The sequence below is a fragment of the Schistocerca cancellata genome, chromosome 3, assembly GCF_023864275.1.
Source record: "Schistocerca cancellata isolate TAMUIC-IGC-003103 chromosome 3, iqSchCanc2.1, whole genome shotgun sequence".
Lineage (NCBI taxonomy): Eukaryota > Metazoa > Arthropoda > Insecta > Orthoptera > Acrididae > Schistocerca > Schistocerca cancellata.
Window position 1 is genome coordinate 42778237 of NC_064628.1, and position 17268 is coordinate 42795504.

The 17268-nt window shown below is 38.2% G+C and overlaps 1 protein-coding gene across 1 annotated transcript in view; it reads right to left on the reverse strand.

Annotated features, from left to right (window-relative positions):
• Nucleotides 1-894: 894 nt before the first annotated feature.
• Nucleotides 895-17268, reverse strand: part of LOC126176883 (RNA-binding protein with serine-rich domain 1-A-like) — a 63036-nt gene continuing 46662 nt past the window's right edge. The window contains exon 7 of the mRNA XM_049924083.1: nucleotides 895-1149. Coding sequence (XP_049780040.1) covers nucleotides 1020-1149 — 130 coding nt within the window. The 3' untranslated portion in view covers nucleotides 895-1019. The remainder of the gene's footprint in view (nucleotides 1150-17268) is intronic.

Below are 17268 nucleotides of genomic sequence, written 5' to 3' on the forward strand. Positions count from 1 at the left end.
ATTTTTGCCACCAAATGTGTTTTGTTTTATTTAAATACGACATCATCAGGGGTCCATAAAAAACTTATTTACAATCAGGCTTGGTTTCTGCACCTAAAAGTAGTTTGTTACGAAAGATGATAATGTTACAATATGTTACGTCCGATTTTCATTAACATCAGAAAACACTGTCTGCTTGCACGTTTTCTAGATTTTCTTTCACTTGCCACAGTTGTTTCTTGTACTGTACTGGCATAGTCGGACTTAAAATACCTTCACTTATCCTAAACCATCTATGGATAATATGTTCACATGAATGGAGAATTTTTTCTAAAATTTCATTTCAGATAAATTTTGTAGCTTAGTTTTTGTAACACTGTGGTCCACTGTTGGAATACTGTCAAGAAATGTTTCAACCATCTCTTAGTATGCTCTACTTTTTTACATTATAGATTCTGCCTGTGTAATGTTCATGTGTCAGTTTTCACACACAAGGTAATTCACAGTACAGTTCTGTAAGTTTTTGGATGTGGTCATTGGTCCATTTCAAAGTTTGAATTAACTCTTTAATAAACACATAAATCCTTTAACTGAAATGGCTTTTATTTCTTACCTTTTTACTTATCCTTCAGATCTCAAAATTTGTCTGGGAAAAATACTAAACCTGTGTCTGGAAATCAATGAATTACCATGGAAACTTGTGGCAACCCCAGAAATATGCAGAGCAACTTTAAATTAGGATGTAGAAATTCAGGGTGAATTTAGAATGATACATAAAGGCAGCTCTAAAGCCGCTAATGCTGCCAAATACTGAATGAACATCATGTAATCTGGAATACAAAATAAATAATAAAAAAATTGCTGGAACAAAAGCAACACTGATAGAGCATTAGACTGATCACAATAATTCTTGATTTTGGATTGTTTTATTTAACAAAACAATTCATTTTTATTCTGCAACTGCCAATGTGCAGTTTACATATCAATGAAAGTCAAATATCTGAAACAGTTATAAGAGAGAACTTTAGTTAAAGAAGTATCTAACGTGAGCTGCTTGAACTGGAGCGGCTGTATCTGCGACGACGTGCTGGGCTACGTGAGCGTGATCTCGGACGTCTGCGGGGCGGAGGTGTTCGCCGTCGCGGAGGAGGTGGTGTATGTCGTCGATACCTGTTTAGAGAAAAATATAAGTATCACTTACCATGAATATATATACAGGACACATGTCCACATAACATCTTTTCTTTATTTGTGTTTGAGGAATGTTTCCTGAAAGTTTGGCCGTACCTTTTTGTAACACCCTGTATATGGTGCACCGTACAGTTTAAATCTGACAAAGTGTTTGCTCGCAGCAGAGGTTTGAACAGAAGACTGGTGCATTTGTTAAATTTTACAATGCTCTTAATAGTGACTCAGTAATGGAAGCACTGGTTTTGAGATATACTGGTAATCTTTCATCCTAGATGACTGTTACTCTGATGATCTACACTTATATTTCCTTTTGCTGGTTCATAATAAGATGTTTTACATTTTTAAGTAAAACAGTAACTGCAAGTGAAAATGTCAAAAGCAGAAATAATTCTGGGATCAAACTGGAGTACGACACCTTTGAAAGCTTTAAAACATAGTTTGGCAATCAATAATTACATTGAAAAAGTACAAAGGTAGGTAGATACATCTGGTACAAAAGCAATGAACTACTTTTTGGTTGTACAAATGTCCCAGGGAGATTCCATATCATTTCCTCAATCAATTTAAATTTATTCCACTAAATCAAGTATGCCTGGCAAGGTCACCCATACCCGGGGGTAAGGGCACCCTCCCCTTTCCCCCTGCCACAGCTTTCAAAAAAAAAAAAAAAGTATAGTAAGATATTTTTATTTCAAGAAAATGATTTAAAAAGCAGTATCACCCAAGTTCTTAACAAGGTCTGAACAGGAACTTTTTATGGCTACTTGTAAGTCATCAATCGTCTTCCAAAAATATTTAAAATGCTCCACACACCCCAACCCGTCCTACAAATTATGGTATGAGCATCCTTGATTCTTGGTAGTTGGGTTGGATTGTTTTGAAGGAGGAGACCAAACAGCGAGGTCATCGGTCTCATCGGATTAGGGAAGGATGGGAAAGGAAGTCAGCCGTGCCCTTTCGAAGGAACCATCTCGGCATTTGCCTGAAGTGATTTAGGGAAATCACGGAAAACCTAAATCAGGATGGCCGGATGCGGGATTGAACCGTTGTCCACCCGAATGTGAGTCCAGTGTGCTAACCACTGTGCCACCTCGCTCGGTCGATTCTTGGTAGTGTACGTACAAACTGTCTACATGCATAAACCTATGCAAAAAATCCTACACGTTGTAAATAAATATGTCTAGATTCTCTGTGGTGATGAAATGTTCTACGCATTTCTTTTTGGTCAAAAAAGTCAGCACTTATGTCATTCCACATGCACAGATAATATTCATGGAGGGAAAAAAGAATCTGAATAATATCAGCTGTCTTGCATACATTCATTTTGCATAGGGCCTTTTCCAATTATTTCCTGTGTGATGACCTTAACTGCCTGGCAATAATGTACTTCATTTTCTGTGCTTGTGAAACTACATTTAAATGCATTAATGATGAAACAAAATATAATCTTAAATACAAATGCAGTGTGTGCATGAACTTAATTCAGCAGGTTTTTGTCTGTACAGCATGAAACTTGTTTCTTTCAATTATCTTGGCCACATGTCACATTAATTAAGTCATATTTACATATTGTATTTATTTGAAATTTCCAGTGCAACCTATGCAGGCATTATAATCAGCAGCACTGGCAATACAAAACTTCATATTCTATCAAATAAATTTATTAACTTTACCAATTTACCTCATAGTGTAAGTTACACAGGTTTAGTTGGTTCATGCACTTTGGGGAAAAAATCATGGCAGTCAAGGCCAAATGTGTAAATGCTTTTGCCCACAAAAATACGAAAGACAGAAGAGCCACTGGGGTTGCAGTAAAGAGCATTGCTATGGCATATGGCATCACAAGCACTTTTACTATTGGATCTTCGAGAATCACACTATGGTGAAAGTGGAATATTTAGACTACAAATCATCCACAGAAGTTTTAATATGACATTTCTTGTTATGAAACTGAGGCAAAACAGACAATTCTGACTAATGTTATCCATCAAAGAATTAAACATTCTTATAAATGAATCTCAAATCTGAAACCAAGTTCTGTAGGCAGTATATATCACTGTTACAAAACATCAAGAGGTTTGCACTATGGTTTTAGGTTGATTTTCTAGGCTGCAAAAGTGTTGAAGCAACCATAATGATGGTTATGACTCATCAGGTGCCATGACTGTCATTTACAGGCTCTGACATTTCTACACCATACCATGCACTTGACCTAACAGGGCACTCTCATGAATAGGGGAATGGTGTTCAGATTGTGTATCTCAGAGTGGGAGGTAAATAAATTTGATTTGTATCATAAAACTCAAAGTGGACATGTTAATGGTTTATTTACTGACACAGCAACTTTACAGTCTACTGTCTATGCTGCAACAGTTCATCATACCTAATACACCCCATGCAAAGAGAATAGCTGCGGGTACTTGCCACTGTACCACATATTAGTGTTTCGCACTGCCCCATTTGCATATGGAGTGCAGGAAGAGTGACAGTTAAAGGCCACTGTGCTTGCTGTAATTAATCTTATCTTGTTTGTCTTGTCCCTACAGGCATCAGATGAAGGCAGCTGTAGTTCATTCCTAGATTCTTCATTTTAATACTGGTTCTCGCAACTCTGGCACTAGGCTTTCACAGGTTACTTGACATGCTTCTTCAAGTGTTCAGATATTTTTTCACTTCCATGACAAACCTGTAACCATTCATAGTGCCATTTGTATGGTATGTTTAATATGGGCCCCACACACTTAAGCAATATTCTAAGATGAGACACAAGTAAGCAGTCTCCTTTGTTTGCTGACTGCATTTTCCCAGTATCCTACCAATGAACTAACCTTTGTCACCTAATTTATCAAGGACTGAGAATATGTGATCATTCCATTCCATATCTCGACAAACTGCTACACTCAGGTATTTCTATGAATTGACTGCTTCCAATGTTACTCAATTACATTGTAGCTATGTTGCTGTTGTTGAGGTCTTCAGTCCAGAGACTGGTTTGATGCAGCTCTCCATGGCTGCTTCTTTTCCAAGTACCTACTGCAACTGACAACCTTCTGAATCTGCTTGGTGTATTCATCTCTTTATCTCCCTCTATGATTTTTACCCATTAATACTAAATACTATACACCAGTATTAAATTGGTGATCCTTTGATGCCTCAGAATGTGTCCTACCAACCGATCCCTTCTTCTAGTCAAGTTGTGCCACAAATTCCTCTTCTCCCCAATTCTATTCAGAACTTCTTCATTAGTTACGTGAGCTACCCATCTAATCTTCAGCATTCTTCTGTAGCACCACATTTCGAAAGCTTCTATTCTCTTCTTGTATAAACTATTTACTGTCCATGTTTCACTTCCATACAAATACTTTCAGAAAAGACTTCCTGACCTACTCGATGTTAACAAACTTCTCGTCTTCAAAAACACTTTCCTTGCCATTGCCAGTCTATGTTTTATATCCTCTCTACTTCGACCTTCATCAGTTATTTTGCCCCCCAAATAGCAAAACTCATTTACTACTTTAAGTGTGTAATTTCCTAACCTAATTCCCTCAGCATCACCTGATTTAATTCGACTCCATTCCATTATCTTCGTTTTGCTTTTGTTGATGTTCATCTTATATCCTCCTTTCCAGGCACTGTCCATTCCATTCAACTGCTCTTTCAGATCATCTGCTGTCTCTGACAGAATTACAATGTCATCAGCAAACCTCAAATTTTTTATTTCTTCTCCATGGATTTTAATTCCTACTCTGAATTTTTCTTTTGTTTCCTTTACTGCTTGCTCAATATACAGATTGAATAACATCAGGGATAGGCTACAACCCTGTTTCACTCCCTTCCCAACCACTGCTACCCTTTCAAGCACCTCAACTCTTATAACTGCCATCTGGTTTCTGTACACACTGTAAATAGTAGAGTGCTGCAACGCTCCATGTTTGACCGGTCATGGCTCGCCTGTTGACGGGGGGACCGAGTCGCTCGTGTCCGGCCCCACACGACTCGGCTCGGTCACGTACTCGCCCCATGTCTGATGTCCAGATTCCGGACACGCGGATAACCGAGCATGACCGGTCACCGCTGACGTCTCACCTCGCCTCGCCACGGCTCACTGCACTGTACTGTACAAATCCAACGCCTCTCTCTCTCTCTCTCTCTCTCTCTCTCTCTCTATTTCTGTCTCTCTCTCTCTCTCTCTCTCTCTCTCTCTCTCTCTTTCTTTTAATACAAAAGTAATGTTTCCAAGAACGGGTACGTTACACAGCTAAATTCATAGAGCACTTTCTTTTATAATATTTACTCCCGTCTTCCTAACGTCCGGGAATTTTGTTGTAAATAAAACATTGATCAGAAGAGACCAATCTGTGTTAATGTAATGAAATGTAAGCGTCAAATAGTGCACCTGATTATGCGAATCAGTCCACATATCAACTATCGCAGCACATGTTTTATTAATAACTTCTGCAGTAACAGAAGGCATTATACTGTTTCGTATTGCATTAGCTTGTTCTTTGACATGTCTGCTTATAGTAGAGGGATGTGGCATGACATCTGCCACGTTAACTTTTCCATAATAATGTATTAATTCTTGGCCTACTTTTCTGAAACCTTCACCGCAAACAGCATTAAAAGGTCTCCATATCTTTAGCACACATTGCAACACACTTTGCTGTAATACTATTTTTTATTACTGCCGGTATTCCTGAAGGAGCTGTATCTTTGTGAGGTTTCTTGCAACTGTGTTCCTTTAAAAGAGTGGTTCCCGATTGGAAACACAATAATGTGGAGCAGTTTATGCACGATACGTATCCAGTAGACGCACTGTTTTCGTCTACAACCACCAAAAATATGCTCCGTACTTGGCTTTTTAGACCTTCCCGTCTCTTCAATGTGTAAACATTGATTTCAATCTTACGTCTTACTGCACTGCTTTCCTCGCACTGCATGATTGCAGAGAGAGAGAGAGAGAGAGAGAGAGAGAGAGAGAGACACCGCAAATGAGAAGCCCGTACTGGCTGCAGTCTCACACGGATAATGACACGTGTAATGTGTTTGAAGTTGCGTGCTACGTATTCGGTCACGGCTTCTATGCTCGGTCACTGAACTAGTGCGGGCAGCCTATCCAGTTAGGGTGTGCTCGGCCCATCTCGTATTTTGTGCTCGCTTACTCGGTCATGCAGGACTCTAGCTAAATAGCCTTTTGCTCCCTGTATTTCTCCCCTGCCACCTTCAGAATTTGAAAGAGAATATTCCTGTCAACACTGTCAAAAGCTTTCTCTAAGTCTGCAATAGCTAGAAGCGTAGGTTTGCTTTTCCTTAATATATCTTCTAAGATCAGCCATAGGGTCAGTATTGCCTCACGTGTTCCAACATTTCTACAGAATCCAAACTCATCTTCCCCAAGGTTGGCTTCTACCAGTTTTTCTATTCGTCTGTAAGGAATTCGTGTTAGTATTTTGCAGCTGGGACTTATCATCTTGCTCACCAGATGGTAGAGTTTTGTCATGACTGGCTCCCCTACGGCTATCAGTAGTTCTAATGGAATGTTGTCTACTCCCAGGGCCTTGTTTCGACTTAGGTATTTCAGTGCTCTGTCAAACTGTTTGTGCCGTATCATATCTCCCATTTCATCTTCATCTACGTCCTCTTCCACCTCCACAATACTGCCCTCAAGTACATCACCCTTGTATAGGCCCTCTATACACTCCTTCCACCTTTCTGCTATCCCTTTCTTGCATAGTACTGGTTTTCCATCTGAGCCATTGATATACACACAAGTGGTTTCCTTTTCTCCAAAGGTATCTTTAATTCTCCTGTAGTCAGTATCTATCTTATCCCTAGTGATACATGCCTCTACATCCTTACATTTATCCTCTAGCACCTGCTTAGCTTTTTTGCACTTCCTGTCAATCTCATTTTTGAGACGTTTGTATTCCTTTTTGCCTGCTTCATTTACTGTATTTTTACATTTTCTCTTTTGATTAATTAAATTAAATATCTTTTCTGTTACCCAAGTGTTTCTACAAACCCTCGTCTTTTTACCTACTTGATCATCTGCTGCCTTCACTATTTCCTCTCTCAAAGCTACCCATTCTTCTTCTACTGTATGTTTTTCCCCTGTTCTTGTCAATCGTTCCCTAATGCTGTCTCTGAAACTCTCTACAACCTCTGGTTCAGTTTATCCAGGTCCCATCTCTTTGAATTCCCACCTTTCTTTGGTTCAGTTTATCCAGGTCCCATCTCTTTGAATTCCCACCTTTCTTCAGTTTTAATCTACAGTTCATAACCAATAGCTTGAGGTCAGAGTCCACAACTGCCCATGGAAATGTCTTACAATTTAAAACCTGGTTCCTAAATCTCTGTCTTACCATTATATAATCTATCCGAAACCTTCCAATGTCTCCAAGGGACCTATTCTGTATCGTTCATACCGATCGGTGTAGTACGTTTGTCTTGGTGGTGACTTCATCTTCAGTTCTTCATCGAAATATCCTATTCAGCAAGCTTCTGAGACCTGTTACCAAACAGTCCTCCCACCGATTTTATGACAATTGTACTGAGAGGTTTTGGATTTCGGTGTGGCCCTGTCGATCGGTGAGCTGTGGTTTATGTACACCTATAATTTGTTATGTTAAACATATTTAGTGGTTTTAGCTTTGGATTTAGTGATTGTATTGCTAAAGAATCACAAGAGGATGCTTCCGGATGGAAAGTGAGTTCATAATAGACTATTTTCCTTTGTTAGAAATATGGTGATGTCAGGTTGTTACTGTGAATGATTACACACAAAGAAAAAAGTTTTCGTTCAATATTTTCTCTTATTTTTATGCAAATAAGAGTTTAAAGATCATTAAATATCAAAACATCAGCTCTGCTTACGTATATTACATGAGTGTGAACTGACATTACTAGTGACTTTGTGTACTTTTTCCCACAAATGGTTTAGTTAGTAATTATCGAAACGGGTTTACAACTTTCAAGTAACAATGGAAAACAATTATGTGAAGCCTGATATTGGAAACTTTTCAAACTATTATGCATTTATGACTTATGCAGCACCATTTGGCAATGAAGTCAGCCTACATTTCTCTATGCAATAGTATGAGAATTGAGTGTTCTGTTTCAGTTGTTTGGCGTAGCGAAGTGGTTAGCGCACAGGGATGCGATATGAAAGGACACGGGTTCACGCATGGATGGGCGCAAAAACTTTTTTTCCTCTTCAAATATGCAACATGTTCTGAGACATTGTTATTTGTGTAAGTTAAGATTTTTCAGCAATATTTGCTATTACTTACATGTAAGAGCACACTTCCTCAGTAATGATTTTGTGATTTCTGTGCATTTAAAAAATGAAATATGAAATTGGTGGAGATGAAACTGCTGTGAGTGAAACAACCGTCAATGACCTTTATATTCTTGCTTGTCAGAAATAATCACCATTTTTTCTGAATATGTAGTGATTTCAGAGTATGTGGGTAGACAGGAATCTAAGAGCACAATTTAAATTACTGGGAAAGTAACTAGCAGTAGTCATCTTCATAATTTTGCTTGTCACAAGTATTTATCTGCGATCGAATCCTCAACAACATTAGACAGAGATGAAAGATCTCTGCCATAATATTTTTAGACCGTAGCACCATATACGAAACATTTTCATTCATGAGATGCATGTTATAAACTTTGACGAACTGCAGGAGCTCTCGAAAAAGCATTTTTTCAATTTTCTTTTTAAGACCCAAATTGTTGACATATCATATAGGGAAGTGGGCTACTTAATCATTTGGATCTCTAGGAGCAAGTTATAACCACATTCTGTTTATTTTCTTGTTCTTTGAAACTCTCAGAATCAATTTTTCAGGTGTTTTTACAGATGTATTAGTACAATGTGGTACCACCCACTATTCCTAACTCATTTCCCGAAATGTAAAATCCAAAACGCAATGTCAGTGTGAATGAGAATAAGATGACATAATGTGGCATTTATGACAGAATACTTATATCGTTATTATGCATGCATGGAAACATGCGATCATGGAAACTGTAAAAATTTCAATGCATTTCAGCTGAGAATCATGCAAATGGATATACTGTGCCTGATACTGTTAAGGAGGAGGCAAGAACAATGAAGGCAGGCATGCACGTCAACTCGATGCGCTTGCTTTTGATTGGCTTGCACAATGCGAACCGAGAACAGCGCTTCGGTTATCTAGACCCGAACGGTATTGCTTCCAAAATGTATACTGAATAACGCAGGGGCTCTAATTCGAGTACTGGACCGTTCGGAGCTCTTGATTACCGAAACGATCGGCACAAAGGCGGAAAGATACAGAATAGGCACCCAGGACTCTTCCATGTATACAACCTTCTTTCATGATTCTTAAACCAAGTGTTGCCTATGATTAAGTTATGCTTTGTTCAAAATTCTACCAGGTGGCTTCTTCTTTCAATCCTTACCCCCATTCCATATTCATCTACTACTTTTCCTTCTCTTCCTTTTCCTACTACCGAATTCCAGTCCCACATGACTATTAATATTTCGTCTCTCTTCACTATCTGAATAATTTCTTTTATCTCATTGTACATTTCTTCAATCTCTTCGTCATCTGCGGAGCTAGTTGGCATATATACTTGTACTACTGTGGTAGGCGTGGGCTACGTGTCTATCTTGGCTACTATATGCGTTCACTATGCTGTTTGTAGTAGCTTGCCCGTGCTCCTATTTCTTTTATTCATTATTAAACTTACTCCTGCATTACCCCTATTTGAGTTTGTATTTATAACCCTGTATTCACCTGACCAGAAGTCTTGTTTCTGTTGCCACTGAACTTCACTAATTTCCACTATAAGTAACTTTAATCTATCCATTTCCCTTCTTAAATTTTCTAACCTACCTGCCCAATTAGGGGATCTGACATTCCACACTTCGATCCACAGAACGCCAGTTTTGTTTCTCCTGATAACGACGTTCTCCTGAGTAGTCCCCGCCTGGAGATCCGATTGGGGGAGTATTTTATCTCTGGGATATTTTACCGCCACCATCATTTAAGCATATTGTAAAGCTGCATGCCCTCGGGAAAAATTTAGATGTAGTTTCCCCTTGCTTTCAGCCATTCGCAGTACCTCTTGGTTAATGTTACATGGCCAGATGAGTCCATCATCCAAACTGCTGCCCCTGCAACTACTGAAACGGCTGCTGTCCCTCTTCAGGAACCACACATTTGTCTGGCCTCTGAACAGATAACCCTCCATCGTGATTTTATCTATGGTATGGCTATCTGTATTGCTGAGGCACGCAAGCCTCCCCACCAACAGCAAGGTCCATGGTTCATGGGGAGGGTTGTAGTCTTAGGATACAAATTTTCTGCATTTTTGTGAGGTTCGTAATTTTACATTGTGTATTTTTAAGGCAAGTTGCCAATCTTTTCCACATTTGACTGGATATTTGTGCAACTTTTTCAGATAGTACTTGAACATACATAACTGCATCACCAGCAAAAAGTCTGAGATTACTATTAATATTGTCTACCATGTCATTAATACAGAACATGAGCAACAAGGATCCCAACACACTTCTCTGAAGCACACCTAAAGTTATTTCTACTTCTATCAATGAGTCAACAATATAAGGAAAAAGACAGATTACTACTCGCTGTAAAGATGATAAGTTGAGTTGCAGACAGGCACTGTTACACGTTTTGGCCAAAGCCATCTTTCATTCACACAAGCAAGCACACCTCATGCACACATGATTGCTTGACTGCTTCGTGAACGTGTGTGCGCTTCACTACCCTCAATTTTAGTTCCTGTGTCCTCCATAGGTGTCTGGATTTTTAACTTTGGGGACACTGCCAGCCTTTACATTTGATTAGAATTTCTGTGGGTCTTGTGAGATACCCCTGAATAATAATCTGTTAGGATAGTCACTGAAAGTTTCATGCATTGCTCTCTTGACAGCCAAATGTATTTCATCAGCATTTCTCTATCTACACCCCTACGCCTTGTTTTGCACATACTGTGCATTAGTCGCTATTTCTTTAGAAGTAACTTTACTGAGATAGTATACGTGAAATACTGGATCCCTCCCATCAAGAACTGTTCTACTAGGTACATAGTGTTTGTTTGGTCAACTATTCTTCTGAACTTGAGGCATAGTTCTTCTACATGCACCAACCCTGAACTAACTGATTCAAGCTTCTCGTTGAGAGTTGACACTACCGTTTTTTTTAAGTCAAGTTTACTAGTTGTATTAGTTGATCTCTGTACTTTCATAATAATTGATGCTACAACTGCCTCAAGCTCAATGTTATTAGTTTCAATGTGGACATCTTCAAAGAGGTCTGGGATATCTGTTGCTATTACATCTAATATATTTCCACCAGGGTAGGCATTCAAACTGTCTGTTCTATGTAGTTCCCAGAGAAAACATTAAGTCTTGTCATGGCTGCCATTTACAACTGTAATCATCCCAAGCAATGGTTGTTTCCATTATGACAGTATGATCATGGAACATCTAAAATGCAGCCACATAAAAAGAATGCCTTACTAATTATTGTAAATTATTTCCACATGATACACTTGGTGGAAATTTTTATGTGGGCCTATATTGTTGCATATAGCAAATATTCATTTCTTCCATTCATTCAAGGAATTCACCTCACTATTTTATCAGATTCACAGAATTTGTGCACAATCATTTTAAGATGTAGTTGAATAAAGACCCTCAATTCATTATCAAAGGTATCTTGATAGCCACTACCAAATCACACATACTGAAAACATCTCTACTGCATGCACAGTGAAGTACCAGAAGCCTCGAACTGGATTTACTTCTTTCTCTTCCTTGAATCTTTCTTTTTCCTTCCTCTTCTTTTCTCCTTTTGTTGTTCTGCCAAATCTGTCTCCTTTACTTTATCTCTCTATTTATCTCTCTTTTACTGTACCACCTCCTCTCTGTGTTCTCTTTTTATTTTCACTGTTTCGATTATGTCAGCTTACTCATTTCTCACAGCCTATTATTCAACATTTTTGCTGACTTCTTAGTACTTCAAATCTCAAATGTTGGTAGCAACAGCAACTACATTTCCTAACTACCCAGTGCCTCTTAACGCTGAACGGTGTCTCTAGCCTTTTTGTCATATCTTTCCTTGTATCCCCGTCATTCTTGGTACTACATGTCATTCTCAGTACTACACTTTTAAAACAGGTAAATTCAGCTGTTATTTATTCCTACCAGAATGAACCTTCTTATTTGGCTGCTTTATTTTTTTAAGAAAATAGATACAGCATGTCCAAAGGATCCTATCTATGATAGAAGACACACAAAAATGAAATCATCCTGAAACGCAAACTGTTTTTGAGTTTTTTTAACAACAACAATGTGGCAACCAAGTAAACCTTCCAAAACCTAAATCTGATTTTAAGAGAGTATAAACTCAGGTGTCATAAACAGGGATTTAGAATGCATTAACATCAATAACATTTTCTATTTTAAAAGGTTTCATTTGTGTGTTTTTTGTCAATTCTCTCTTCACTTTAGATAAGATTTAATAATTTATTTAATTTTAAACAGTGAACACTTCAGTTGCAACTTCATTAACACGTACCATAGTACCTGTTTTAGTACTGCACAGTAAAACTACCCCCAGCACTACACATAGGAGTACTTGCCATAAAAGACAGTTCGTGCAGTGTTTGGTGAGTATGGAGAGGTATTGCCAGACTGAAGTTTTGAGTAAGGATGTGTGTTGTGCCTGGTTAGTCTCTCATTAACCTTTGGCTGCTGCATATGTGCTTGCTACAAGCAGGGTTGAATGCTACATTATCAGCCCCTAATGCATCTACCTGTGCTAAGTAGCCTGTGTCTGGGCTGGGACTACCTGAGTGGTCTGCCTCATCTCATGCCCAGTATTTCTGAAGTGCTTTCTTCGATGTCTCCTCCTGTTTTTCTACGGCAAGAGTTCTCAAAGAGTGCGCCAGGGCGCACTGGTGCACTCTAGATCATTTACAGGTGTGCCCTATAATATTTTAGGAAAACATAGGGCCAAATAAAAAAGAGCATATAGCTACTCAATTTTATCCATTTCATGACAAGTATAATAAGGAACGAGTCCTTAAGTTTTGTCGAATAGTTCAGTTTGATTAAGGAAATAAGGTGGCTTATTCACCTTGTAGTGTTGACAGTATTCGGAACATTTCATGCCGACTGTCTTCTCTCTTCCATTGCTGCTAATATTAGCTATCTAACAGAAGTGGCTGTTTGGGGACTGGCCAAAGGTATTTCAAAATAATGAGTGATGATAAAGCCATTGCTGGCCCACTGAGGTCATCCCTTACACTACCAAGAAGTGTAAGGATTTCTAGGGAAAGTGTAATTCGCAGTGGGGAAAGAAAAATAATTATTCAGATAGCAGAATGCTGCGGTCTGGAGAAACAAAACGGTCAGATAATTGTCACATTGCTACAATCATAACAATATGCAGAGGTGGTAGTGATTAATTTATTTAATAATGAATGTCACTGTATTTATGAATGTAACACTTTATTCATGGTAAAGTTTGGTGTGGTCAACACAGTAACTTATTTGATATGTTGTAAAAAAACTTGCAGTCCAAGACTACAACCATGGACTGCAAGTTTCTTAAAACATAATTCTTCATGATCAATCATAATTAATAAATGCCTCAAATGCCATTTTCTTCAACTCCTTGCATTAGAACTGCATTACAACAGCCTTACCTAAACTTCACAATTTTTTATAGAAATAATGCGCTTTTAGCGAACCCTTTTTACTTTTGTGTGTAAAATATAATTACATCAGTCGCTGGGCAGTACTGGGCACACAAGCATCCGTGGGTAACTAGCACTGGTCGTGAAATTTTCCTAACCATCCCTCTCTCACCACCCTTCGCCCTGTAAGGGCCGTGCAAATTATTTTTGCATGCCTTGTTCCCTGCCTTCTTTCCGTAACCAAATGGTACGACACTTGTGGTGCTCTTAAAGTTTGAAAATAAACATTGAGTTAATCCACTGTGTTGTCAAGTGTTAATGGATTTCAGGTCAGATCCAAATGTTCAGTCAGATGAAAACTGTGAAAAAATATTTGACAACTGATAGATTTTTCTGACAGAAACTCTTACAGATATTATCTGATCGTGTAGTGCTTTTTTATGAGAATGGAGGCTTTCTCGGCGAATCTCGATGATAAAATCTTCTCTGGTTGACAGCCGAGTAACATTGACTCGGCTGTCAACCCGAGAAGATTTTATCATCGTGTCGTGCTTTTGTTTCACAGTTGATTTGCCTATGGACATTTTTCTTTTATGATGGTAGCCATGCTGAAATTGAGACTTGTGCGCTATGCATATGATCACGACTTGTCCATAGAATTCCGAAGGTTCCATGCTATTCCAAATTATTGCAAAACTATTCCACCTAACTCCAAGTAGCACTGCAACAGGACATAGGAAATGAATTGATTATTATTATTATTATTATTATTATTATTATTGGCCATTATGACCTATTTAGGTACCACGACAGTGTATCAGAAACTACAAATAACATCGACAACCAGTCACTTTTTAATAACATTTTATAGGAAGTGCGTAGCTTTCTGTTGTCAACAAAATATTATTGAAAAGAGAAACTGGGAGAGAAAATTATCCATGATAGCTGGTTATTGTTTGACCTTGAGCAGTCCGTGACTAAACGAATTTCATTTCATGTTCTTTGCTACAGATGAGTAGCACATGTGAACATGATCATTGTTGTTCATGAAGCCTTGCTACTTCTGAAACATCATTTCCACTGCACTTTAGAGATCCAGTGGATTCATGACAGAAGCTTACAGCAAGGTTAACGGAACTTGAAAATTATCGTTGGCAGCACTGTTACCTCTTGGAGGTACAAGAATCCATGCCCAGAAGGAAAACATGTTTTCATTGTTGTGCGCTTTGCGTTACTGCTGAGCTTTCAGGTGATTTGCCAATGAGGTGTTGTTAGCATTAGTTGGGCACGTGTTTTGTGTACAGCATACTGTTTATTTTGAAAGTGCTAAAGTGAATCTTATATGCAAAATACAATTGAATAAAATGGACAGGTTTCTGAAAAACCTTCATGGTGTTGAAGAATCCAATTCTGGAAGTGAACAAACACTAAGTGCAAGTAAAAAAGCAAAATGACGGCCTACTCGTAAGTACTTAAGCTATGGTTTTACTCGGACTGAGAGTGAAGATTATCCTTTCATACTACACTTAGTATGTGGGTATAAAATGGCAACTGAATACCTGCTTCCTAGTAAACTGAGCAAAAATTTAAAAACAATGCATTCAAGATAAATCTGTAAGTCATTTCAAAAGATTGTCTGAACATCAAACAAGGGCAGTAAATTCTTTTAAAAGTGTAATGTCTGTTTCTGATAAAGCTCTGATCACTTCCTACCAAGTATCTGAACTAATACCAAAGAGTACGAAAGCTCATACTATAGGTGAGTCCTTTATTTTGCCTGCTTGCAAAAAAAGGTCATGACGATGCTAGGAAATGAATCAGCTATGAAAATAGGCAAGATTCCTTTGTCAAATGATATACTTCATAGGCTTATTATAGAAATGTCAACTGATATTGAGAAAAATGTATTCAGTAATAAACTCAAGCACTCAAACTTTGCATTGCAACTTGACAAATCAACAGACATTACCAACAAATTGCAACTCTTAGCATTTGTCTGTTTCATTATTCAAGATCAAATAGTAAATCAGCTTCTTTTTTGCACAGAATTAAGTGTGCCTACTAAAGGTGAGGATGTTTTCAACATTTTAAATGATTATCTTAATAATAGGCAGTTAACACGGAAATCATGTGTAGGCACTTATACAGATGGCACCACTTCAATGGTAGGCTGTGTTATTGTAGAAAAACAAAATGAATATGTTACTGTAACTCACTGCTTTCTTCACAGGGAGGCCTTACAGCAAAATCAATGGGAGAAAAATTGAGAGAAGTCTTAGAGTAAGTTGTTCTAAAACAAGACCTGTAAAAATCCGTTTATTCGAGAAACTTTGTATCGACATGGACTCAGAAAACAGACTGTTGCTTTTACACACAGAAGTCATTACTTTTCTCTATAATTTGAATTAATCATTCATTTTACTGCATTATTTCATTTCAATATGTTTCACTTAATAGTCTCTCTTGCCTTTCGTCTTTGCAGGATAGGAGGCAAAACAGTGCTCGGCTGTTGCATTTGGGTGACAATCATGCTTCATGAATCTCTCACATTTCTTATACAAAAATTATTTGTTCATATTGTGATAATGTATGTTTTTTATTAATATAAGTTGCATCTGCCACCTTCAGGTGGCAGGGGTAAAATACAGGGAGCGAAAGGCTATTTACAGTTTGTACAGAAACCAGATGGCAGTTATAAGAGTCGAGGGGCATGAGAGGGAAGCAGCGGTTGGGAAGGGAGTGAGACAGGGTTGTAGCCTCTCCCCAATGTTATTCAATCTGTATATTGAGCAAGCAGTAAAGGAAACAAAAGAAAAATTCGGAGTAGGTATTAAAATTCATGGAGAAGAAGTAAAAACTCTGAGGTTCGCCGATGACATTGTAATTCTGACAGAGACAGCAAAGGACTTGGAAGAGCAGTTGAACGGAATGGACAGTGTCTTGAAAGAAGGATATAAGATGAACATCAACAAAAGCAAAACGAGGATAATGGAATGTAGTCAAATTAAGTCGGGTGATGCTGAGGGAATTAGATTAGGAAATGAGACGCTTAAAGTAGTAAAGGAATTTTGCTATTTAGGGAGTAAAATAACTGATGATGGTCGAAGTAGAGAGGATATAAAATGTAGACTGGCAATGGCAAGGAAAGCGTTTCTCAAGAAGAGGAATTTGTTAACATCGAGTATAGATTTAAGTGTCAGGAAGTCGTTTCTGAAAGTATTTGTATGGAGTGTAGCTATGTATGGAAGTGAAACATGGACGATAACTAGTTTGGACAAGAAGAGAATAGAAGCTTTCGAAATGTGGTGCTACAGAAGAATGCTGAAGATAAGGTGGGTAGATTACGTAACTAATGATGAGGTATTGAATAGGATTGGG